The 26160-nt window shown below is 36.1% G+C and overlaps 2 protein-coding genes across 8 annotated transcripts in view; one reads left to right on the top strand and one right to left on the bottom strand.

Moving 5' to 3' along the window:
* Positions 1 to 217: 217 nt before the first annotated feature.
* The window catches only part of mocos (molybdenum cofactor sulfurase), a 126250-nt gene continuing 100307 nt past the window's right edge, over positions 218 to 26160 (bottom strand). For 2 of the 7 annotated variants that reach the window (XM_067422315.1, XM_067422314.1), the window contains 15 exons: positions 12480 to 12725; positions 12058 to 12147; positions 11878 to 11944; positions 10399 to 11049; positions 10225 to 10301; positions 9945 to 10144; positions 9597 to 9713; positions 8921 to 9313; positions 8658 to 8820; positions 7942 to 8026; positions 6654 to 6778; positions 1076 to 1172; positions 740 to 881; positions 561 to 665; positions 218 to 440 (listed from right to left, as the gene is read on the bottom strand). In XM_067422315.1, the coding sequence (XP_067278416.1) occupies positions 324 to 440; positions 561 to 665; positions 740 to 881; positions 1076 to 1172; positions 6654 to 6778; positions 7942 to 8026; positions 8658 to 8820; positions 8921 to 9313; positions 9597 to 9713; positions 9945 to 10144; positions 10225 to 10301; positions 10399 to 11049; positions 11878 to 11944; positions 12058 to 12147; positions 12480 to 12609 (2559 nt within the window). In that variant the 5' untranslated portion in view covers positions 12610 to 12725 and the 3' untranslated portion in view covers positions 218 to 323. Of the gene's footprint in view, positions 441 to 560; positions 666 to 739; positions 912 to 1075; positions 1173 to 1538; positions 3661 to 6653; positions 6779 to 7933; positions 8027 to 8657; positions 8821 to 8920; positions 9314 to 9596; positions 9714 to 9944; positions 10145 to 10224; positions 10302 to 10398; positions 11050 to 11877; positions 11945 to 12057; positions 12150 to 12479; positions 12828 to 26160 lie in introns of those variants that run through there. The other 5 variants (XM_067422316.1, XM_067422317.1, XM_067422319.1 and 2 more) reach the window with 5 other exon arrangements.
* Positions 15549 to 26160, top strand: part of zgc:110045 (uncharacterized protein LOC664755 homolog) — a 30182-nt gene continuing 19570 nt past the window's right edge. The window contains exons 1-6 of the mRNA XM_067420925.1: positions 15549 to 15748; positions 18454 to 18514; positions 19263 to 19383; positions 21360 to 21383; positions 21573 to 21605; positions 24988 to 25104. Coding sequence (XP_067277026.1) covers positions 19300 to 19383; positions 21360 to 21383; positions 21573 to 21605; positions 24988 to 25104 — 258 coding nt within the window. The 5' untranslated portion in view covers positions 15549 to 15748; positions 18454 to 18514; positions 19263 to 19299. The remainder of the gene's footprint in view (positions 15749 to 18453; positions 18515 to 19262; positions 19384 to 21359; positions 21384 to 21572; positions 21606 to 24987; positions 25105 to 26160) is intronic.

Below are 26160 nucleotides of genomic sequence, written 5' to 3'. Positions count from 1 at the left end.
TGAGGAAATGCTCTATAGAAGGAAATGTGTACTTTCCCAAGCTAGTAATCACAGCAGTAATTCAAGCCTAACATGATCTGATATTTAAGAAAAGGCTATATATTTGTTAAACTGTACTTGAAATAGTGAATATTAAATTAGTCAATTTAAATATTGAATATGCAAAATGTATAAAGTCTGTACATAGTAATATATTATAAAAATACACCACATAAAATACATGAAAATATAATTCATTTAATTCAAAATGCAGCTCTTATCACAGTTTAAAAATCAAGCTAAAATAAACAGAACAATTCCAAGAGGGTAATTACAAAAAACTGTTAAAGCTTCTCAGTAGATTCTGATATCCGTGGCATAACATGGTCCCCTACGGATAAGATGGAGACAGCAGTGGAGTCCTGTGCTGATTGGTGAGCCAAGTAAACACCAAAAGTCACCTAAGAACAAGAGCAGAGGAGAAAAGAGAAGTAATGTAATATTCATATTTTAGAAATGTCATTTCTTGAAAAAGCATTCAAAGGCAGAAAACAAGAACGAGAAGTTTTGTTTTACTAGACCTTTCCACTTCTGCATTCAGAAAGAGACCTAAGGGGCTCCAGGGTCCTAGTGGCTGATTTTTGATCAACTCCAATCATCTGACAGCGGCCACATCTCCCCATTACCTTAAACAAAACCGAGACCTGAACATCTGTTTGAATTCTTGCAGATTATGTGTCTATTACATATTTCCACTAACCTGAAACTGCGTGTCTCCTACTGTCAAGTGAGACCAGTCGTCCTCTTCAAACGGCTCCTGTCCTGAAATGACCAGATTCGCCCTGAAACGCTCAATGAGCTGCTCCATGTCGCTCCATGCTCCTTCGTTCTCACTATCATGCCTTTAACATGCCAAAGATAACAGAAACATCCTAAAATAATGAAGCAATCTACTTCATATACACAGAGTACTGGTTAACCATTTTAAAAAGATAGACTGGCAATTTAAAGAATGTCATATATTAGCCTTCTAATAAATATTCATTTTTGGGTAGCCTCAAATATTAAATAACCAAATAAAAAGGGCATACTATACCTGTTGACAATGTGCTCTTGTAGAAAAGACACACTGGCTCTGTTAATAAGCAGAATCTGAGCCTCATTCACCAGAGAGAGAGCTGTGGGACAACAGGCTGGATAGGGAAACATCCGGAAAAAAGTACAATTGTTGACAGAAAGATATATAATATATGTTTTTGCAGACTTTGTTACAATAGCTTGGAAAATCAATCTAAGTACAGTTTGAGGCATCGTTAAGGTCTAATTTCTAGACCCATTATCACTGAAGAAAAATATGAAAAGCAGAAGTCTCAATTTGCTCGCCATTGCGTAAGAAACAATCAAGATCATATTTCTTCTTTCTTATGGGAAGAAATTTAAAAAAATAAATAACTACAAATTGCTTTATGACTTCCATGATTTAAAAATGCTGAATTCTGAAAGCAAACAATAGACTTAAAATTGTTTTTTTTTTTTTTTTACAGTGAATCTAATGCCGTAAGGACATGATTTTCACAACACGAAAGTCATTGTGTCTCTGTTCTTCTCACACTACACATTACATGACGGATCACACATTAGGTGACTCCAGATTAGTCTTCCTAGCGCTGTTCACTGTCAGTTTAAATCTAGATTAAAGACCCATTTCTTTACCCTGGCATAACACACTATCACATTTCTATAACTCAAATCCCTAATGCCATTTCATGCATTCTGACTTATTTACACTGATGAAGAGTTGGATTCTCATGCTAAACATGGGCAAAGTTTCAGTTGGACGTATGACAGAGTATTTCTGTTCCAAATACACTCCTTCGGCATCCGTATAAGTTTCAGAAAGTGGAATTCCTTGTATGGGCACTTCTCCCGGATGAGCACACACGCACACGCACACACACACAAGCTTCATTCGGGTTAATGTATGTTTAATGTATGTTTACCTTATCCGTAATACAATGTTTTATAAACAAGGCCCAGTTTGACGCTGGATTTGCATATCGTTTGAAACTTAAAGATGTATAAAAGACAAAAGATCCCGGTCATGAGTCGAAACCACAGGTGGCGAGTGAAATTGCATCAAAAGTCTGCGTTTTGTTGGCAATTGGCACATAAGTGAATATTATATAAACATGAACGTATAATGAATCAAAAGTTATCCAGGGATAATGCCATTTTGTATTGTGTGTGTGTGTGTGTGTGTGTGCTCATGACTCTTTAGCTCTGCCCACTGCACGCCTACACGTATATGTCGTTTATAAATCTGATAAAAAAGGCTCTTCTGAGATATGAAGTATGCCGTGCAACTCTTCAGGTACTCGAGATTAACATGAGACTGGCAGAAACTGTTTGTGTTATGTACCTTTAAAGTACTGTTAGGCTGCATAAGTCATGGTCAAACAGAATCGGTAACTCTTCACATAACACTGATTTACTTGTTCGACTTGCACTGATGTACTCGTTTTATCACTGATGTACATCAAAACAGGAATGGCATCTACACTTATATGAGTGTGTCTATCTCATTCTTATCCTGATGTTACCGTAGTCAGCCAGATCCAGTCCATACCCAGACAAGATGGTGGACCTGCCCTGAGCGTGGTTTTTCCCAAGGTTTTTTAGCTCTGAAATATGGCCAAACTGGTGGCAAGTGGCATCTTGGCAGCTGCACGCTTGACTTTTCTCAGTTCACAGGCAGTTATTTTGCGCCTTGGTTTTTCCACACGCTTCTTGCGACCCTGTTGACTATTTTGAATGAAACGCTTGATTGTTCGATGATCACGCTTCAGAAGCTTGACTATTTTAAGACTGCTGCATCCCTCTGCAATATATCTCACTATTTTTGACTTTTCTGAGCCTGTCAAGTCCTTCTTTTGACCCATTTTGCCAAAGGAAAGGAAGTTGCCTAATAATTATGCACACCTGATATAGGGTGTTGATGTCATTAAACCACACCCCTTCTCATTACAGAGATGCACATCACCTAATATGCTTAATTGGTAGTAGGCTTTCCAGCCTATACAGCTTGGAGTAAGACAACATGCATAACGAGGATGATGTGGTCAAAATACTCATTTGCCTAATAATTCTGCACTCCCTGTAGAGTTAGTATCGCTATAGTGTTAGAACCGGTGAATGCGGTTTACAGGTTTCGTAGAAATAGAATGATGTTGCGTGTGAACGCCAGTGAGTCATGTTTGCAGTCCAGCTAGCTCAATATGAGAAGCAACCTGAAACGCTAAGACTTGAGAAATACAACGTCATCATGTTTTAAAGAAGAGCGGCTTGATGAAGTGGTGGAAAGAACGGATGATGGGAACAGCATGGTAACAAAACAGACATTTACAGTTACACATCCACCACAAGTGTAGTGTGCAAACTCAAAACACCCCAGTAACACATCAGTTTAAATAGATATATGTGTGTGCTTTGGGTTTTAGAGATGTTTAGATAACTACAAAAAAGTTCACATCTTCCCTTGAACATACTTTGCTATTAGATCTATATACAGTGAGGAAAATAAGTATTTGAACACACTGCTGTTTTGCAAGTTCTCCTACTTGGAAATCATGGAGGGGTCTGACATTGTCGTCATAGGTGCATGTCCACTGTGAGAGACATAATCTAAAAAAAAATATCCAGAAATCACAATATGATTTTTTATATTTATTTATTTATATTTATTTATTTATATGATACAGCTGCAAATAAGTATTTAAACACCTGTCTATCAGCTAGAATTCTGACCCTCAAAGACCTGTTAGTCTGTCTTTAAAATGTCCACCTTCACTCCATTTATTATCCTAAATTCCCTGTCTGAGGTCCTAAGCTGCATCATGCTTTAGGGTTGTTTTTCTGCACATGGGACAGGGCGACTGTACTGTAAAGCCCTGCATTTATGCCCGAGCCCGACGGGCCCCGACTTTTTTTACGCCCCTAGGGCCGGGCTTCGGGCCAATTTTCACGTCATACCTAAAACGCGGGCCGTGCTTCGGGCCTTTTTTAGGCATCTCCTTCGTTTTATATTTATTTTATTAATTAAAAGGAACAATGAGATGTTCTGCTGGTGGAAACAACATGAGACCATAATAGCTAATGCGACTGTCAAGATATGGCTCGCTTCCAACGCTTCCAACACGCTCGCGTGTCGCGTGAAAATAGGCGTAGGCGTATCTTCTATTTGAAGCATGCACGTATTTTCCGCGCGGCTCGGACCGACGTAGGCAGTATGCAAGCTCTAACCGGTTAAAATGGGAGCCAAAATAAAAACGGACACGCCACGCAGCCGAGACGCTCACGACATGCTTGCAGTGTGTCCCCTGCGTTATGGCCTTTTCGCAACTGGTTCCTTCATTCGTTTTCTCTGAACAGGTATTTATCTGATTGCGAAATGACTAAATGATCTTACCAGTGCGCTTAGGTCGCGCTCTATCTTATGTGGTCTTTGAATTTAAAATCCCTCCTGCAGTGCGTGCAAACCTTGTAATTGCCTATATCAGTTTAAAATTAAACACTTCGTTATAATTATATTATATTGTAAGCCTAATAAATAATTGATATCACAAAGGGATTGTTTAGGGATCCTTGCCATTAAAAAGTATTGAGTATTAAAAAGTATAAAAAAAAAAAAAAAAAAAAAAACACTGGAAATTCATAAGCAATAAACACATTTAAGTTTGATGGTTTAATGCTGCCTGCCACCAATAAAACAATCTCTGTGTAACTGCTTATTTTTTTTAATGTTTAATTTTATTATAAAGAATTTATACTGTTTTGGGGGAGATTTTTAATATTTTTTCTTGGTAAAGTTGATTTTTACAGTTAACAGCATTAAAAAAATCTCAGTCACATTAAAATGTGCATAATTAAATTTAATATATCGCTAAGTTACATCAAGGGTTAAATAAAACAGAAATGGCAGATTAAAGTTAAAAGTTATAACTATATGAAGAAACAACGTTTTTTGTGTGTGTGTTTACGTATGCTGTACAGGTCTGGTATAAACAATATTTTTGCTTAGGTGACCAATATGTCCACCCAATAGAGAAAAGATTTGCTCGGCGAGAAAATAAATTATAGGGAACATTTCTTCTAACTTTAGACCTTAAACCGCCACTTTCCGGATAAGCTGAAATAATTATCATTCTTACCATACAGCAGGAAGTGTCTAGTAATAAGCTGACGATAAAGTTTCCGACATTATCATAATTGCTGTTGCTCCCATAGTTATGAAATAGTATGTCCTGATATAATTCTGCTGAAAATGCAGCTGTTCGCGTTTGTAATATATTCGTATGTAAATAGTGAATACATTGATTTCAAAAATATAATGATAAAGCTGACATTGCGTGATCGAATCATTAGCCAACACAGGACTTCTCACTCAAAAGCAAACAGAAAAATTGCCGTAGCTCTTTTTGATATGCAAATACAAAAGCGGAAGGCAATTGCACTTTAAAGAGCCTTGTGTATGGTTACTTCATGATGATTTGATAAAGCTGTCCAAGTTGTCTGTGTGCTGATTTGCAGCAAAAAAATAAAACAAGACGAATATGGAGGTGAGAATGGTTGCTTGGAGAAGCCATCCTTGCTGATGTTCTGTTGCAGATCTACGACTCCTCCCCCTGAACTTTCACTTGCCCTGTATCTTGCTCTCTCATTGGCTATAGGTCGTTGCTGATGTAATATCCATTCAAAACATATTTAAAGGGTTACTTCAGCGATTAGCATATGGCTTTGTATAAGTGGAAACCCGGGTGTATATTCGAATGATGATGACGCAAATATCGTCAATTGAGTATTTTTTGGCTAGAGGCTAAAGACTACAGCCAGTAGAGGAGCTATTTACATGTTTTCAACCCACGCATGGAGGATGAGAGATCGCACTCACAGCTCTCAGATTGGACAGCTGCAGGCATTCATATAAACGGAGCTATGTGGAGCAAAGTGAGTACTTCAGCATTTCAAATTAATTCCTATGAAAGTTAAAGGACAACTCCAGCGAATTTTTAAGTTTATCTTGATCATTATATCTTTGTGAGTACAGTCTATAGGGAAAAAAAAACTAACCGGATTGGTGCTTGCAACACGGAGCTATTACAGTTTATGCCCAGAGACCCCCCCTCAGCTAAAACGGCAGCTTTGGGGGCATAAACGTAACGGGTGTCTTTGTGCCTCTTAACAGACACAAAATGCAATTAAAATGTCTGTTCAACATGAACAGGGCCCTTACATGACAACGCGATGAGTTTAGCCACTTGGCCATTGTTTAAATTCACCTGTTTTAGGCGGCTAGCTGTATCTTGCGCTGAAGTCCCGTGGGAACGCCGTTTTTAGCCAGAAATGTTGTGTGTATGAAGAGGCTCGGCTCATCGGCTCGATGGTTCTCCGTATGAAAAAGCAACGGTAAGCCTCTGATTTCTGCCATTTGTCTGTGATTTTCCACAAAACTGTAGTTGAGTGGAAATCGGGGGCTAAAATTGTGTAGTGTGTAGCCGGTATAAATATTATAATATTCCTATTTGAAGGATTACATTTAAATGACAACAGTAAGGATTTCAGGATTTTGTGACATTCCAAAAAACATAATAAATACAAATACAAATGTTGTATTTTACCTTTTCCTCGTCCAAATTTCATTTCACGCAGGAATTCCGGTCTCTGTCTTATAAGACGACAAGTTTTTCCCAGAAACTCAGTAAGCCAGGCTGAAACTTCCTCCCCACAATCCACAGTCGGTACCCTACCCCAAAGACCAATATATATTGAGCTACAAGATTCAGGTTAAGCTACAGCAGTCAAACATATGAAACTCTTTATATATTTTTGGTTCAACAAATGTCTAAATGCATTCTGTAATGATTAAATTAAATAATAGAGCAAAACAGTCGGGTTCCAGAATTAAAAACTCATTCATTTTCTCCATGAGGAATTTTATTTTAAACAATAACTTATAAATCTTTAAAGGCAGGCCTACTAGTCTAGTAGCTATTAGGTTGTCTATCTATGGGATCCCCCTATGCTCTCCAAAAAATAAAATGTATGTATAAAAATGGACAAGCGTAAGGATTTGAGCGAATTTTGCAAGGGTCAAATTATGATGGATGTTATATAAGAAACTGGGTCAGAGCATCTCCAAAACTGCAGCTCTTATGGGGTGTTCCCGGTCTGCAGTGGTCAGTGTCTATCACAAGTGGCCCAAGGAAGGAACAGTGGTGAACCGGCCACAGGGTCGTGGGCGGCCAAGGCTCACTAATGCACGTGAAGAGCGAAGGCTGGCCCGTGTGGTCCGATCAAACAGACGAGCTACTGCAGCTCAAATTGCTCAAGAAGTTAATGCTGGTTCTGATAGAAAGGTGTCAGAATACACAGAGCATTGCAGTTTGTTGTGTATGGGGCTGCATAGCCGCAGACCAGTCAGGGTGGCCATGCTGACCCCTGTCTACCGCTCAAAGCGGCAACAGTGGCACGTGAGCATTTTATTAAAATGCTGGATGGCCGGGTGCATTTTATGTTTGTCCAAAAGCGTTTTGCTTTCACTCTAAAAAATGGTGGGTAAAAAACAACCCAAGTTGGGTTGAAAATGGACAAACCCAGAAATTGGGTTGTTTGAACCCAGTAAATGGACCCATTCAAACAACCCAATTTCTGGGTTTTTCCATTTTCAACCCAACTTGGGTTGTTTTTAACTCAGCATTTTTTAGAGTGTTTGCGGTGTTGCGATTCACCTCGTAGCTGATTGTCTTGGTTCATAACGCTTTAAAAATACTATTTTAAAAATCCTATGGGAAAAATGAATGGGAAAAAAATACTTCGGGAACCAGCACCACTGAAAAAGGAGGCGGCGCTGTTGTACTCTATAGAGCTCAATGAAATTTTGGGTGTGTTTATGTTTTACCTTCATACCTGTCACCACAAACTTTGCTTTGGGATGTTCTTAGATCAGAATTCTCTAGACTGGTCTCCAAGGGAACGGAGATTGCTTCCATACCTGCGACAGGACAGAATGCATCCACTTTATCATTAAACACATTAAAATACATTACTAAAGAATTTATTATTAATGATCTGGGTATGTAGTAACATTTAAATTCATTTGATACAATGAACTTATCGTGTACATATATTATTTACATTGTACACGTAATTAGAGCTGAAAGTAATTTCTGTAATTATATCTTTAATTTCACTGTCGACTCTTCCCTTACCCCTTAACCCCCCTTAAATCTATCAATACCACTAAACCTGTCCCTAACCGTACCCATATTCCCCCTTAATAGCAGTGTTTTCAATACAATGTGAACACAATAAGTACATTGGTACCTAACAATATATTTTTGTTAGTCCTTTGTAGTTAAAGACATCTAATTAAAAGCAATAATTTGATTTAAAAAAAATATAATTTTTATAGTGTCTTTTGGCACATATAAAGAAATATCATGGTCCATCTGATATTATCATTGTACCATGGAGCACTTCCATAGTACTTGAAAAGACACTCTACTAAATTAAAAGGTGTAATTTATTCATCTTATCTCATGAGATGTCTGCAGTTAATGTTTTTTTAAAAGCTGTAGTGATGTTCTTTGTACTAAACTACTGGGGAACAGCAAATGTCTGACCTGAGACCTGCAGCTGCAGCGTGTTAGATGCCAGACAGATGATAGGGCGGATGAGACATAGTTTTGTCTCCCTTTTCTGGCTCAGACAAACCCCATTCTCATTCACAACCATCCACAAACGGTCATACAACAGACCCTGTGGTCCCAGTGGCCACTCTGTCACCTGTTAGGTCAATCACAACAACAGAGTACTTGTCAACTGATTTCATTTCATATCCTGCAGTTCATTTTCAAGATAGAAAGATTAAAAAACATCTCTGTACCTCAAAAGATGCACATGATTTCACAGGGTAGATAAAGAGATTGGATAGAGTATGGTTAATGTTATTGTTCTTTCTTTTGTTTGACACAGTGCCTTCAGATGGTGTTATTCTCTCAGGTGAAGGGGTGATCATTTGCTCATTCTCATGCCCTAGTTGGCCATTTGTAATTGATGTCAGGTGATCAGATGCGGATGACTCCATCGATGCAGCTGACATTAACTTGGTTATTCTCTTTTGATCCAGGATTAGTGGTTTGTCCACAAAACAATTCACAATAAACCGAAGAAAGTTCTGGCAGTCCTCAAAACTGGACATATATCCAAAAGACACACGAATGGATCCTGTGGGACGTCCGTCAACCAGATCAATGTTGTCACCACAGACATGACCGGCCTTGAAAAGAACCATTCATTAACAATCATTTTTATTATCATCCTTTCATTCATCTAAAAGTCTATCTATCTATCTATCTATCTATCTATCTATCTATCTATCTATCTATCTATCTATCTATCTATCTATCTATCTATCTATCTATCTATCTATCTATCTATCTATCTATCTGTCTGTCTGTCTGTCTGTCTGTCTGTCTGTCTGTCTGTCTGTCTGTCTGTCTGTCTCTAAGATTTAACTGTCAGGCAAACATCAAAGTTTGTATTGGCAGACATCCACTTACATGCAAATTACTCTTCACATTTTGGTTGCTGATAGCCAGATAATGTTGGCAGGCTCCTGTGTTGCAGAAACAGCCTGAGCGAATATGAATGTTGAAGAGACTGGCCATTTTGTCAACCTGCCAAAAAGCAAGCAAGCAAACAAACAAACAAACAAAAAAAAATAATTGTTACATTTTATATTTTCTTCATTTTATATTTTCTTCATTATCTGCATAATTTGTAATATGATTTTATTAGAAATGGTTTCATTTCAGTAAAACGGTTTATAAATATACCTCTTTTTACAGGTTAATCTGCTGGGGAGATCATAACAGAACCCAAAACACATTTGGCAGTTCGTGACTGACCTGAGAATACCCTACTGTTCGTCCGCGACAGTCCAGTAGACTAAAGTTAAGGATTGCACCCTGCTCAGCAATATTCCGAAAGTCATTATCACAGTGGATCTGTGCCACAGGTTTTCCATTGCTATGACACAGACACGAGAGGACAATGTAGGTGTAGCGAGCCAAACCAAACGTATGTAGCTGAATGTTCAGCATACTCCCTGAAAACCAAAAACATACACTTTTAATGCATGTCATCAGATTGAGAATCATTCAACAGGTATGCCATACATTTTCGAACCTGTGATTTTTTGAAGCGTTTCAAAACCATGATGGAGAGAAATTATGTCAAGGAAGGAGATTGTACCATCCTCAAACCTGATAAATTCAAAACAAAAATAATTACACACGCAACATATTGTGCAACAGTATCATCAATAATGATGCTTGCCAACAATTACAGGTCAAATCTAACCTGCGGACTATATTTGGCTTTGGTACAAAATAGTTCTCTGCCACAAGATACGCTGCTGCTGTCCCTCCTCCAAAGTAAGTTTTTCTCAAGACCTCAGCAGCCTCATTCCTCACCAGCAAGGCTCCGAGTCCAGTAGGGAAGCCAAACATTTTGTAGAAAGATATTGGCACAAAATCAGCGGGATACTGGCTGAGATCCAGAGCAGAGCAGCTTACAAAACAGGCAGCGTCGAGGAGAACAAACCATCGCCCATGGTGCTCACATGCTGGATAGAGTTGTCGAGACTGAATTCCTTTCACATAGCCGAGGGGATATTTTCTGCCTGAGAAGTTACTCTGGGCAGGATAACAAAAAAGATGAGGTGTAGAACACTCTTCCTCTCCATTTGTCTGTGTCTGGGTTTTTTTCGCTCTGTCTTCCACTTCGTGAGGTAGAACAGAAACTGTGCCAACTCCCTGGAGTGCGGACACACCGCGAATGCCCACCACAGAGGTGTGGTTGTCGGTGAGGTAGCAGAACTGACTTCCAGGCTCTTCATTTGACACGGCCTTCCAGGGGAAAGTATCAGCCACTAATTTCAGTGCTGCAGTGCATCCTGATGTGAAAATCACAGAGTACTCTTCAGGGCAAGTATTAAAATGTTCCAGTATCCTGCAGACGTTGAAAACAAAGAGCTATCACATATGTAATGTTATCAAAATATAAAAAAATATTACTATAATACTACTGAGTAATACTATTGATTACTATAATACTACTAACGCTCAGGCATAATTCAGGACAATTTTCTCTGTATGCACTACAAACCCCCCCCCCCCCCCCTTTTTTTGCAGTCTTATATTAGTATGAATTTTATACTATTATGCTATTTATTTATACATTATATATTTACATATATATATATATATATATATATATATATATATATATATATATATATATATATATATATATATATATATATATTACACATATTACATATATATATTATTTTTTACATTATGGTATAATTATTAATTATTATTTGTTTAAGTTTTGTTATGCACTTTAGTTTTTTGTTTTAATATTTCTATTCATCTTTAGCTACCAATTATTTATATATATATATATATATATATATATATATATATATATATATATATATGTATATGTATATATGTATATATATATATATATATATATATATGTGTGTGTGTGTGTGTGTGTGTGTGTGTGTGTGTGTGTGTGATTAATCACAATTAAAACATTTACTTTTGATATAAGTTTTTATCATTTATAATATAACATGTAAAGTTTCACAGTTAATCTCCAAATGAATGTAGAAACAACATAACATTGTAACATAACATAACAACTGTATTATATTGCTCTTATTGTATCTGCTTTTAATAATGAAACATGGTACATTGAAATTGTTTTTCTTTTCTTCTTCTTTGTTATTACGACGTTATTAAATTAAGAGGGTGCAAAAAATCTTACCTGTATCTGACACTTTCCACAGTGTCATGTGTTAATCTACTGCTGGGATTATGACTGTGAGGATTGCCTGAGAAAGAAAGAAAAGTATGTTACGATCTAGAGAGCAAAATATTGTTTTGATGAAGTTGTGCATTTTAACAATCAATGCATATGATTGTTCATCAGCTAAAAGGAACTCACCATAAACATTTCTAGATATGTCATCATAAAATTCTTTAATCTGAGATTCGGGAAATAGCGTTGTCCCCGCGTGATCAAGGTATGTAACACCTAAACAGAGAAAGAAGAGAAAGCGTCTATACAATGAAGACTCTAAGTGCAATTCACAATGAGATCGACAGAGGGCGCTGCATTCCAACCACAACAAAAACGAAAGTAAGGAAGAAAATGCCTTCCATAAACCACACAGGCCGACTCTCGACCGCTGAAGAAACTTGAAGGCTACACTTAATCCAAAAATCGGTTGTTTCCTAAACAAACCTGATACATTTACTAACATTCATATATATTTTAAACCACGAGAGTATGTAACAGCACCACATGCAGTTATTGATATGTTAATGAACGAGGAATTATGTTAATAAGGACTTTTTTCTTCTTACCTTTAATCCGTTTAAATTCCCGATCTATCAGCTCTTGTTGATCAACACCGTAACCATAATAGTCCCAGAAACTCTTAAAACTCTCAAAGGTACACAAATCCTGGAAAATCTGCATAGACTGAGTCTCCATATCTGTAAAGACAGATCACAAGTGCTCCCTCTTTGGCGTATTTATGTACCATTCACCGTGTCCAATTGAGGCGAGACCAAAGTCCAGCTGCAGAGTGACTGTGTCTGTGGATTTTTCTGCAGGACAAATAGTGAAGTTTCTGAAGCATGTCTGATGGACTCAGTTTCCACAAAATATTAAGTAGCACAATTGTTTCAGCCATTGTTTCTTGAGCTGCAAATCCGAATGATTTCTAAAGGATCATGTGACTCTGCTGTCATGAAAAACCTTGCAAACCCAAAACTTTTGAACAGTAGCCAAGTGTACTATTCATTTTTTTTGTAGGCCTACATTCCAAAATACTAGTATTAAAAAAGTGGTTTACCTACATTTCCCTTTTACAAACCAAGTTTTAAATTAAAAATCTTTTAGACATTAAAAACCTGTGAAATTTCAGAAAATATACACATCCAGAGAAAAATGTTATAGTAAGACGTGTTACATGAACGTTACACTGGATGTGAGTTTCACGTCAAAAGCAAATAGTGCCCATTATTATCACTGATGCTGGATTCAGTACACTGATGCACTATTAGCTTCTGACTTACTCCACACACTTGCCTCTGTCAACACTATAGGACAAATAAGAGAGAAAAAACACTCGCTTCGATGCGTCAGGAGGTTCCCAGTGTCGGAAACAAGTGGTTGGTTTATTGTAATGGTGTTCTGATTTGTGTCGAAGGATTGAATGTTTGTTCTGAGCATTTTATTTTGTGAACGAGGAGAGTTTGCAAAGAAACGTCTGTTGATAGATGAAGCAGACAACTGTATTGGATCTGACAGCTGCTGCATCACATTCAATGATGCTTTATGAATTCAATGATTCATAACGCTTTGTCTGTAAATGTTTGTGCAATAAGCGAGTGTGTATTGATAGTGTTTCCTATGCAATGACATTAGCCAATTATAACAGTGGCCAATAACTGACAAGTCTTAAAAGAGCCTATGTATTAAAAACATATTTCAGACAGAGGGTTTAGAATGAAGGTTTAAAGTATATATATGAGGGTGCAAAAATCTTTGTTAACATGTGAACCTCAAGAAATACCACTGTGAGGAGCAAATATCGGGATTTAAGTACTTTAAGGCCTGCACATTCATAAAAAGGTATTATGTTTTATTTAGCAATTTAGTAAGCATGTGATCATGTATGGAAGTATTTTCATTTACAGCCAATAAAGCAAATTTACTAAGGATATATAGTAGTTTTAAAGCTTTTAAACAGGTATCGAAGGTCGAGCTAAAACCTAGGACTAGTTCGCGAAAGTATAGGTTTTTGAAATAATCTCTAATGTTTATCCGTTCGACTGACAGCGGTGGTCCTAGTGGAAAAGTTGCTCAGAATTAGGAGTTCTACAATATGTTATAAATGTAGTGGACATGTACAGAAAAATTATGTGATATACAATCCTATTTCTCACAGGTCTCTAGGGATGTGAGCCAAACCAGCTCAGCGAGTTTTGTTCCGATGTTTGACAGCCGCTCGAAATTCATTGGCTGACGGAGGCCGTGTTTTTCGAAGTACGTGAATATCCTCAAAGACAATCGTGGCACCTAAGACAAAAACATCACATGCTGGTTTATGTTTTTGCTTTTTTATTTTATAGTGCCACCAAGTGGCCAATCGAGTTTTTTGCGATGTGGCCAACAATAGACTCAATAAACATGAGTACCAAGTTAGGTTACAGCGATTTTAATAAAAGTGCCCCTCTCCACCTAAACATCTTGGTGCTCCAGTGAATTAAAAGTTCAACATATTCTAAAAATCATTGGTATTTAGAAACTTTCTGTACTGGTTTGGTTCCAACCGGGTGAAAAACCTAGGACTAGTTTGCAAAAGTAGGTTTTTCGAAAAATCCAAAATACCCCAAAATGTCACATGAATTAATTATGTAAGATACTTGAGCTTACGTCAAATGTTTAGGAGTTATGTACTTTTGATTGCTGTAGCGCCACCATCAGGCCGAGAGTGAGTATTACCATCCCTTAAAGTTTCAAGTCTCTACAAATTGTGGTTTGGTCTGCCTGATCCCTTTTAGCAGAGAATGCTGATCCTTTGAAATTCGAACAATTACAAATACAATAGGGTTTTAGCTCAACACGCTTGAACCCCTAATAATGATTAATATATATCATGTATCATGACCCCTTTCAATGACAACAATGTTTGTCGCGTAACAGTTTTAGAGCTTGATTTTACACTATTTATCAGCACATATGCAGAAAGGGAAGGGAGATCCACAGAGACCATTGTTCATTTCCATTCTAGACAGCAGGCAGTGATTAAAATATGCCACTTCTGCTCCACTAATTCATTCACTTTGAAATTCTGCTGCCGAGCCGAGTGCATCTTTTTCTGTTAAAGGGCCACATTGTTTTCACAGGACTTTGGCCTCATTAGCAGGAGTAGATGCTTGGTGTGGGGGAAGGGAAAACGGCCACAGAGACGTTGTGTCTTTCTGTCCATAATGATGTGACACAGTCAATTTGGCAATGCTTATGTTGATTGGGGGTGTCGACAAAAACATTTAGGCATATCCTTCTTCCTCTGGGTCCTTCAAATGTCATTGCCCATGCATATGTCGTACCTGCTAAAATGGACAATGCACAATCTTGGGACACAAAATTAGAAATGTATGTCTTTTTCCTGTGAATATTTCCCCAGACGAGGTCAGCCCTCAGTATTGAAGCTGTACCAAAGCATGGAAAACCTGTTGCCTTCTGTTCTTCTTGGGATTCCCTAATACTACCGGGACCATTCATTCTCGGGATGAAGTTGCTGTGGCATCAACTACGTAAGTATTAAGTACTGAAAGAGACTCTGGGCTCACGTAGCCTGGTCTAAAGGCTTATCAGAGGCTAAGCCAAAGGGGGGGAAAAAACAGTAAAGCTAGTCTCAGTCGACCAGAGGTACGGGCACAAGGCCATCTGTCCATTCTCTGAATACAACTGACAACAAAGGAGGGACACTCCGCACTCAGGGAATCATACACACTCTGGATCTGCAAACGTTAACTCATCCTGGATTGACAGGGTAAGAAGAGTTGGCGAAGAACGTAACTGGCATCTTCACGCTGTCTCAACCTCCATCAAGCCTCAGGTCAGTTTGCTAACTTCAACCCAAAGCTGCTCGTCACGCACAGGGACTTCCAAAAGACAGGAACAAATAGGCATGTTAATGCTTTTCCGGCAACAACAGTGCTATTGTTTCATCTTCGACAAAAGGAAAACTGTTTTATCTTTCATATTTCATATTTTTGTGTGTCTATATATACATTCTAAAGTCTGATGCTGAGTTGTTTTTCATATAACACAATATAATTTATAAACAATGTCATTGTTAATAAATACAAACATAATTGATCAAAAATATTGTTCTAAATTTGGGCAGTCATTTGACGTATTGTTGTTGAATAGACATATTATTCTATATTGATTCATTACATAAACATTTTATTTAGTGGCTGTTACATTTTGTGACACATGCATTTTGGCCGTTCAATTACACGTCAATGGCATTTTGGAGGCCTGAAAATGCAAACTTTTTCAAACTGGTTTCAAAATGCACCTTTTTAAGACGATATCGTCTCTATGTTTTAGTCATTTTTGCCAATCCATGTGAATGTTTGACAATTTTGTCTTCTGTACACACAAAAAAAAAAAATGCTAAGGAAAAACATATCCATTTTAGTACATCGTTGTCTGGTTAACATTAGTTAGTTTAATGTTAAACGCGATGTACTGAATTAAATCGCAATATTGTTTAATATAACATAAAACACTGTTCGCAAACAACCAAGGCTTAGCCATTGGAATTACGTATTTAAAACAGACTGGTCTTTTTTTCAACACTAATCTGAGTGACCGATTTCCCCCCATTTGCTTTGTACGTCAACCTTTCAATGCCAGTTGCATAAATTATTTAAATTCCTGATTCACAGACACATTTGACATGTGAAAAACAGCGTGTGTGATATCTATGTTCAGGGCTTATTAGTGCTATGCTATATGATGGCAGAATGTTTTCAGATGCCTGTTGACAAGCTTTGGAAAGACAGAAATGGGTCAAACGGGATTTAGCATTAGCCAAACAAATCCGGGCCTAAAGGATTAGACAGGATGGTAGCAGTGTGTTTTATGCATTTACCTGATGAAACAGCACTGAACTATAAGCCACACAAAAGAATCGACTTTTTACAACATTTGTTATTAAATTCGGCAATCGTATTTGATATTAGGCATGATGAATCTATAATGAATCAGTCTTTGAGAATACTTATAATTGAACGTATAGCCCTTGTATCATTTTTTAAACGATTAATCGCTTCCAAAATAAAAGTTTGTAATTGCATAATATATGTGTGTGTGTGTGTGTCTGTGTATAATTATTATGAATATTTGAATACAAACAAATTTGGGTATCTATTTAAAGCTACACTGTGTAACGTTTTACATTTATTCTAAGCTTAAAACACTTATATATGTGCTCATTAATGCATATTTACTTCTTTCAAGTAATAAAGTATTCTCGTAAGTTAATAATATGCCATTGAAAATACATACGGACGAGGGGTTCGAATGCTGGTCGCCATGTTGCTCCTCCATCTTGAAAGTACATTAGCCAAAGAGGGACATACCCACAAATTCAAGCTTCGCCTTTTAACACTCGATGCCTGTTTCGAATGTGAAGAGGGGGATTGCCATGTTAATCTTGGACTAAATCGGCCACCGTAGGAGTTCAACCGAAATCGGAATTGAGAGGAACTGAAACTATTATTCACTGGATGGTCATATATATATAGCGGTATTATATATATATATATATATATATATATATATATATATATATATATATATATATATATATATATATATATATAAAAGCATGTAAATACTGTATATATATTTATATAATTAAAATTATATAAATTATATTATATAAATATATTTTATATATAAATATTTAAAAAATGGAATATATACCTGCATGTGTGTGTATTTATATATACATAATAATTATATACAGTATAAACACATCAGAGGGGGACAGTAAATAAGTATACTTACTTGAGTACTGTACTTAAGTACACTTTTTGAGTATCTGTACTTTACTTGAATATTATTTTTCTGGAAACGTATTACTTTAACTTCACTACATTTGAAAGACAAATATAATACTTTTTACTCCACTACATTTCTATCAAGGTTGAAAGTCGTTTCTGTAGCAGCTTTGAAAGTCAGTAGATGATATATATATAATTTTGTTGAGTATTCACATCAACAAAGTTGATTATGTCTTAAGTGAAGGTAAACAGTTGGGAGAATATCAGATGTGTGTCAGTGTATTGGATCTGTGCATTCGGCCTTTAAATGACAGCAGCTTTGTAAAGAGCTTTGTAACTTATATACAAATAATTTAAATGAGTTTAAGTTAGTCATATTCTAGCATGTCGGATGGAGCATCACTGAATGGCTTAAACCATGATTGCATAATGTGCATTTATACAACAATAATAAAATAATGTGTTGACATAAACAAGGACATTTCCTTTTGATTCTTAAGTACTTTTGAAAACAAATACTTCAGTAATCTGTTTTTACACCTTTCACTTGTAAAGGAGTAATATTTGACCAGTAGTACTTTTGCTTTTACTTTAAGTATTAAAGTTGTGTACTTTGTCCACCTCTGAAATGCATATTATGTAAACAGACTTTTATTTTAGATGTGATTAATCATATGACACCACTAATATATATATATATGTATATATAAAATATTTTTTTCTCTTTTTTTAATCTTTTTAGAAAATTCCTCTGCTGTTGGAGTGTCATGGAAAAAGGGACCACATTTCATTTAACAGCTTATGTAAGTCTGAAAACATTTCAAAAGCAGTAGTTTTCAAAGAGGGCTAACAAATGAAAGCATTGGGACTCATTTGGAATAATAGATCAGATACATAAAGAAAACGCATTCATTTATTTGTCATAGCTGTAGGGCCTCATTAGAGGAATATGAGGAATGAATAAGTCCTTATTAAAGGGAAATTTAAGACAATCCACTAACACTTCCTCTGATCTAACGCTGACTCATTTTTTAGTTTCGTCAGTGAATGTTCCTTGTGATCTCATCTGGCTTAGAATTGATTTAGATGTAGATGGCGATAAGCTCGGTTATAACCCGCTCGTCATCGCAGAGATGTGCGGAATGTGGGAACAGACGAGGTTGTGTTCCCTCACTGATGAATTAATAGGCCTTGTTAGACATGGTCACACAAACATCACTTGATGCACAGGCCTAGAAAGACACAAGTGGCTCCTTTGGAGTCTTATCAAACACGGTCACACCACTTTTATTAAAGCAGAACCATTATAGACATTAGAGGCAGGACCTCACTCACCCGCCTTTAGCAGAGAGGGAAATAACACCTTAATGTTGGAGCACAACAACACGTACCTACAGCTAAACAAAACGAACACACGATTGAATAGACATTTATGGCTGAGAGGAGTAATGGAAAGAATTATATGTTTTCGAGGCTGTAATGTTTACACACTGAAATGAATTTCATATCTGCTCTGACTGAATGGGTCAGTTTGTCTGTTTGTGTGCACAGAGACAGTCTGTTTGAAACATCTAGACCCAAGAGAAGAATGAATATGAATGAGAAGGAGGGAGGAGTATTGGAGGGGGGGCTAAATGTCACCCTCACCATCCGCCTGCTAATGCACGGAAAGGTAAGACACATCTCGAATCCTCACAGAGCTGTACTCGTTTGTTTTCAGCCTTGTATTTTGCAAGCGCGTCCAGCCAAGCAATAAAACCAGTACATGAGAAAGATTTATAAACATATAGGTGACATTTTAGTTACGGATCGTCAATATAATTGATTCTAAAATGTTATTTTAGACGACCTATTCAGAAATAGTTTTGACAGCATAAAGTGGCATTTACGGCATAATCTTGTCTTATGAAAAGAAATTAAATCACAATCATCCTGCTTATGAACATCTACATTACCGTTCAAAGGTTTTGGAAGAAGTCTTTTGTGCTCATGAAGACTATTTGATCAAAAATACAGCAGAAATATTGTTAATTTTTGTTCCAATTTAATTTATTCCTGTGTTGGCAAAGCTGAAGTATCAGTAGTGCTCAAGAAATGTTAAAAAACAGTTCTTTTACCGCTTAATATCTTGATATACATTAATACTGTAAAATATTTTGGGCTAAGAATGTTTTTTTAAAGAAATTAATAGTTTTATTCAGCAAGGACGCTGTTATTTCATAGGGTCTGCTCCCTAGTTCACTGTAAAAAAAAGTTGGCCGAATTAAAATTCAGTGAATTGATGCAATTTAATTCACAGAAACTGAATTCGGCCAACTGAAAAATGTAGATGTGGTCAGTCACTTGGAAATTTTTAATTGAAGACCTGATTTTTTTTTACAGTGAGGGCACTGATCAGGGAGTCAGCCATTTTAAGTCGCCTCAATTGCAGAATGCTTCTAGCGCACTGAAACGTACGCTCACTAAAAAGTCTTTCTCACTACACCAATGTAAAAAAAATCTGTTGAATTTACGGTAAAAAATGGCAGCTGTGGTTGCCAGAAATATACTGTAAAAGATACAGTAGCAATGTTTTAAGTTTTACAGATTTCTGTTAAATTTACACTAAAAAAACATATTTCATTAACTGATATTTAACAACCTCTTGAAGTACTGATATCCGTTTTGCACATTTGTAATACACTGACAACCGTTGTGATGAGAGTCACATGATGAATCAAAGCTCATCACAAGCATCTTTTCTACAAGATGAGAAGGACAAAACTAATATATAGAAAGTGCAGTGCCATTTACACAAACACTAAACATCATCATGATAACGCACATGAAATTAAATTTTTTACTAAGCATTAATTTAACAACATTAGATGTAATATTAAACCCTAATGTGCATAACTGATAAAAAAAAGAAAAACAATACTATTTCAATTTCAATCCACCAAATGTAAAGTTTTTCACTGTAAATTACACATTGACTTGTTCTTTTTCACTTTCAAAAACTGTAAATTGAACAGTAAGTAAAATAAAATAGATGAATTTGTTACAATCTTTTCCGGTAAGGTCTACATTTCCATTTTATATGATATTTATGGCTTCCATAGATGATCTTTCCTCTTGCCCTTAGCAATATAAGCTAGCCTTTCCAGTCCAATACAGTTTGATATCTCCTTTATCCACATTTTCATAGATGGAGCGTCCATACTCTTCCAGCATAATGCAATGGCTCTTCTGGCCTGACCAAAGTCTACAAGTTGAATCAGTTTTGATGTTTGATGTATGAAGTCCATTGTATATATTACAAAAATACAAAAAGTTTTACATTCAAAGACATTCTAATGTTAAACATGTCTGACATATTTATAACCTCCTTCCAGAAGATTTGTATTTTTGGACATTCCCAGAGGCAATGATATAGTGTACCTTTGTCCTCCCAGCATTTAGAACACACACCTGGAATATTCGCAGACATTTGATGAAGTTATATAGGTTCACATTGACCATTTATATTGAAGTAGCTTGAACCTTGTATTTATTGCCTGTGTTTGTGCTTTAAGACATGCATCTTTCCAGTCTGCCTCATCTATATCTTCCTGACCCCTGGCTTAGATTAACACGTTTTTTTGTTTGTTTGTTTTTGTGTGTGTATAGGAAGTTGGAAGTATCATTGGGAAGGTAAACAATTCAGTATTTGACAGAATTCTGATAATTATGTTACTAAATTAAGATTAAGCAAAACTTTGAGTCTTTATTCTTTGTCATCCCAAAGCACTGTTTTATTGTGGTTTACAATCTAATCTTAAAACAAATTATGGTATATTTCATTTGTTTTATAAAATGATTTATCCTTTGTTTGGTTTTTAGAAAGGAGAGACTGTCAAAAAAATGAGAGAGGAGGTGAGTGATAGATTGACCTTTTTTAAAATATTAAAACCTAATATTATAGTTAACATATAAAGGTTTTTAACTCTGTTTTGTTTTCTCATTGCACTGTAATTTTTGTTTTTGTTTTTTGTTGGTTTAACTTAAAAAAAGTAAGTAACCTGGTTGCCTTAAAATGTTGAGTTTATTGAAATTAAAAATTTGAGTTGATACAATGAAGGACATTTGTTTAATAAATAGAAACTCAAAATATTATTGTATCTGAACCACATACATTTTTTGATAAATCACGAAAAAAGCACTATTTGGCATGTTTCACTGCATCACCAGAAATAAAACACACAATTACCCAATATGCTTACACGCAGTGGCGTAACTTACTAATGATGGGCCCCAGTGCAGGCTATGCAGTTAGGCCCCCCCTAACCTAGCATGTAACACTTTAGGTTTAGGTTTCATTTCTATATCAGGATATCGGTTGTTTATTATTATTTACAAATCAAATATTAATGGCTTATTCTGTGTCACCGTAGGGCCTACATCCCTTAATCGTAAAAAAAGACACTATTTTATAATCACTAAGATTCCAAATGTGAGTTATTTAGGTTATTTAGGGGGGTTCGGGGGCATGCTCCCCCGAGAAAATTTAGATTTCTAGGATCTACATATGTGCATTTTAAGATGTTCTGAAGGCCAAAAAAGTAGATAACAATATTACTAGAGACTCATCAAGATGGACATGTTGACATAGGCTATTTTTTTGTGAGTTTGTCCGTTCAAACGCAAGACTTGTGAGAGAAATCAATATTTGCGTGCGATGTGAGACTGCACGCTTTCGGATGAGTGCACAGAGGCAGATGTTCCCATTCGCGTCTTCTGGCACTACACGCGGGTGAGGATGGTGAAAATCACTGTCCATATTCGAACCTAAGGCAGCACTCGCATGCATTGAACAAAGTTTATAAAGAGAGACCGTTTTGCCCACATTTTTCTTTTATAATCGCTGGTGTTAGTGTATCACTGAGGAGCCCCATCACGAGTCATGACGGGGGATAGCCTATAACTCACAATACTCCGTAATTTTTGGCCATGCAGATAAATGTGAGATATAATTATAAAATATTAATTGTCTACTTTTATTTGTGTACACTCACATGACAACAAAACTTTGTGCTTTAGTAAAATAAATAAAAAAGGTGCGCTTTCTATCTGCGAGAATCTGAAACTCGGTGAATACATGACAAACATGAAACATACGTCTAATGAAAGCTTGAAATCGCTAGATTTAAATCAAATAATTCACATTGTATAGTGAATTGTTGAGCTCGCTGGCATAGAGTGGAATATCTAGCGGAGCGTCACGCAACTGTGCTCCGCTCACATGCTGAAAAAGGTGGTCAGTAGCCTATCCTAAGCGTGACGGTAGAGCGCGACAGCCGTGTGAAATCTGAAACCAGTGCTTTTCATTTTAAATGTGAGTGTCACAATATTCTACGGAGTCACTTTGTCGCCAGGGGCAAGTTTACAATGTGGGCATGGGCCCGTGTGCGCTGCGGGCCCCCCTGCCGCACGGGCCCCAGTGCGACTGCACTGCCTGCACTGTCTATAGTTACGCCCCTGCTTACACGGCAACCAGGTAAATTTTTTTCCAAATATTTTTTTTACAGTTGGACAGTGTAGTAACTGATGATAACATGTAATCTGGATTATATAATCAGATTCCAAAAACGTAGTACACTGTAAAAAATTATTTAGAAAAAAAGTTACCTGGTTGCCTTAAAATTTTGAGTTCATTGAAATTAAAATTTTGAGTTAATACAATGAACATGTTTTGAGTTTCGACAACCTTTATTAAAAGATTATTAAAAGATTTTTTAAGCATATTGGGTAATTGCGTTTTATTTCTGATGATAATTTATCACATTTTTTATGTGGTTCAGATACAATAATATTTTGAGTTTCTATTTATTAAACAAATTTCCTTCATTGTATCAACTCAAAGTTTTAATTTTAATGAACTCAAAATTTTAAGGCAACCAGGTAACTTACTTTTTTAAGTTAAACCAACAAAAAACAACCAAACATTTTTACAGTGTACTTGTACCAGTTTTAAAATATCAGACTTCAGCTACTTTTTTATTGATCCCATGGTTACACAATATTCACACAATTGCTGTAAATCATTCATAATTTATTGATTCTCTATTTATAATTTATCTTCTTCTGATGCATAAAGCATATTTCTTATATACATTCAGAAAAGTGTTTGACATTGCACACACAGGTGGCTATAATTACATGGAAAATTGAGAGGTCACAAAGGATATCGACATTGCATATCGAATCAACTCCTGACAAACACATTAATTATAATTAATGATTGTTCAGTAAGTCATTTAACATGTATTGCTATGGCTTTGAAGGCATTTTTAATTCTTTATTTAAATTTGAATTTTTATATAATTGATTTAATCATGAACCCCCTATAAAACTCATGAACCCCCTGCAGTTCCTTCACAAGCCCCAGTCTGGGAAACCCTGGCATAATGTAATGTTTAATGCACTTCATTTTGTTGATGAAGAGATGAATATTTTTACATTTTTATACCAATATGGTATTCTACACTGTCATTTTTTTGTGTTGGTTTAACTTAAAAAAGTAAGTAACCTGGTTGCGCATTGATACAATGAAGGAAATTGGATAATAATTGTATTCATAAATACAAACTCAAAATATTATTGTATCTGAACCACAAAAAATGTGATAAATCATGAAAATAGCACTATTTGGCATGTTTCACTGCGTCATCACAAATAAAACACAATTACCCAACATGCTTACAAAATATTTGAATAATATTTGAATAAAGGTTGTCGATTCTCAAAAATGTTCATTGTATTAACTCATAATTCATTTAAAATGTTAAGGCAACGGGGTAACATTTTTAAAATAGTTGTTTACAGTGTATTCAGTTAAATGTGATACATGAGTTAGATCAAAACTAATCTAAAGGTAATCCAAAAGTAGTCAGATTACATTACCTAAAATGTGTAATATGGATTATGTTACTAAAAATTTTTTGTCATGTTTGTAACCATCTAACCAGCGCTACCTATATGGACTATTGCTTTGATATTACATGCAATACACATGATTAATGCTGACTAGCTGTGTAAAGATTGAAAGCAACATATTTGGATGGCCACAAGTATTTCAAAAATTAGACCTTAGATCAATTTTAGTTTGAGCAGTCTCACCTTTTTAAAGTCATCTTATTATCTGCTCGATAAGTTAAATGGTATTTAATGGGAGAGGGTGCAATTGTCAGCCCAGAGGCCAGATTTCTCAATTAAAAGTGATGCAGCACAAAAACTCTGCTTTTCTCTGTGGTTTCAGAGTGGAGCCCGGATTAATATATCTGACGGTTCCAGTCCGGAGCGCATTGTCACCATCACTGGACCGTCTGAGGTCATTTTCAAAGCCTTTGCCATGATTGCAGAGAAGTTTGAGGAGGTAGGTGGAATTTTTCCAGCAGTAATGAGCGATTAATGCTACGGTTGATTTGATTCATTTACATTTTTGTATAGTTTAAAAATATCAGTGAGAGCTCACAGTATATTCCTGGCTACTATTTGTCATACTTTCACATTATTTTTTTAAAGTAGTAATGCAACTGTTATAGTAAAATTATTAATGTATAAAGTAAATTATATATAAGTATTATGCTGTTGAATCATCACAATTGCCTGTGTCAGAATTACGGTGAACTCATGTATTTAGATATTAATTTTAATAATGTGATTTCCATAGTAATATGCCTGCATTCCATACATAAATTACACGGTTGACTTTATTGTACTATTTGATGGTTAATTGTGCTGTTGTTATATGTTTCTTTTTGTGATTATATTTGTTGATTGGTTGTTAAAAGGTTAGTTCACCCAAAAAAGGAAAATTCTGTCAATAATTACATACTCTAAACTAAAGTCCTGACCCTGATAAAAATGAATGGAATGCGAGGAATGCTTTAGTACACATAGAAAAACCTTTCTGTGCTCAACATTCAAACTAACAATGCTAAAACTACCCACAAAATATTTTATAATGCCTACATGTGTATCTGAATAAGGGTGCTTACACACTAGCCCTTTTGGTGTGCACTCAGGTTGGATTGACGTCAGAGTTCGGTTAGTTTGAATGTGAACTCTGTCTACCGTACCCGGTGAACCGTACCCGGTGACAACTTAAAAAAGTGGTCTGGTGTTCAGTTAATGTGAACGCAATCATACTCAATCCCAGAAGTGAACCGTTATTAATGACATATGATTTAATAAAAGTTTCACTCATTTTCCTGACAAGCATGACTGACATATAAGCAGAGCTGTAGATGTAATTTCTGCTCTTCTTCAGTGTTTTTTAGAGCATTTGCGGTACATTCGCAACAGATAGACACGGGCCATTATGCACTGAAGCTTTGGAAACAAAAATCAACGATTCAAAATAAAAATATAAAAGTGAGGTGAGCAACATTGGGTGTCAGCAGAGACACCCAATGTAAGATATTTTGAG

Source organism: Pseudorasbora parva, chromosome 17 (genome assembly GCF_024679245.1).
Source record: "Pseudorasbora parva isolate DD20220531a chromosome 17, ASM2467924v1, whole genome shotgun sequence".
NCBI lineage: Eukaryota > Metazoa > Chordata > Actinopteri > Cypriniformes > Gobionidae > Pseudorasbora > Pseudorasbora parva.
Note: the sequence above shows the minus strand (reverse complement) of the source record. Positions and strands in the feature narration are given on the sequence as shown.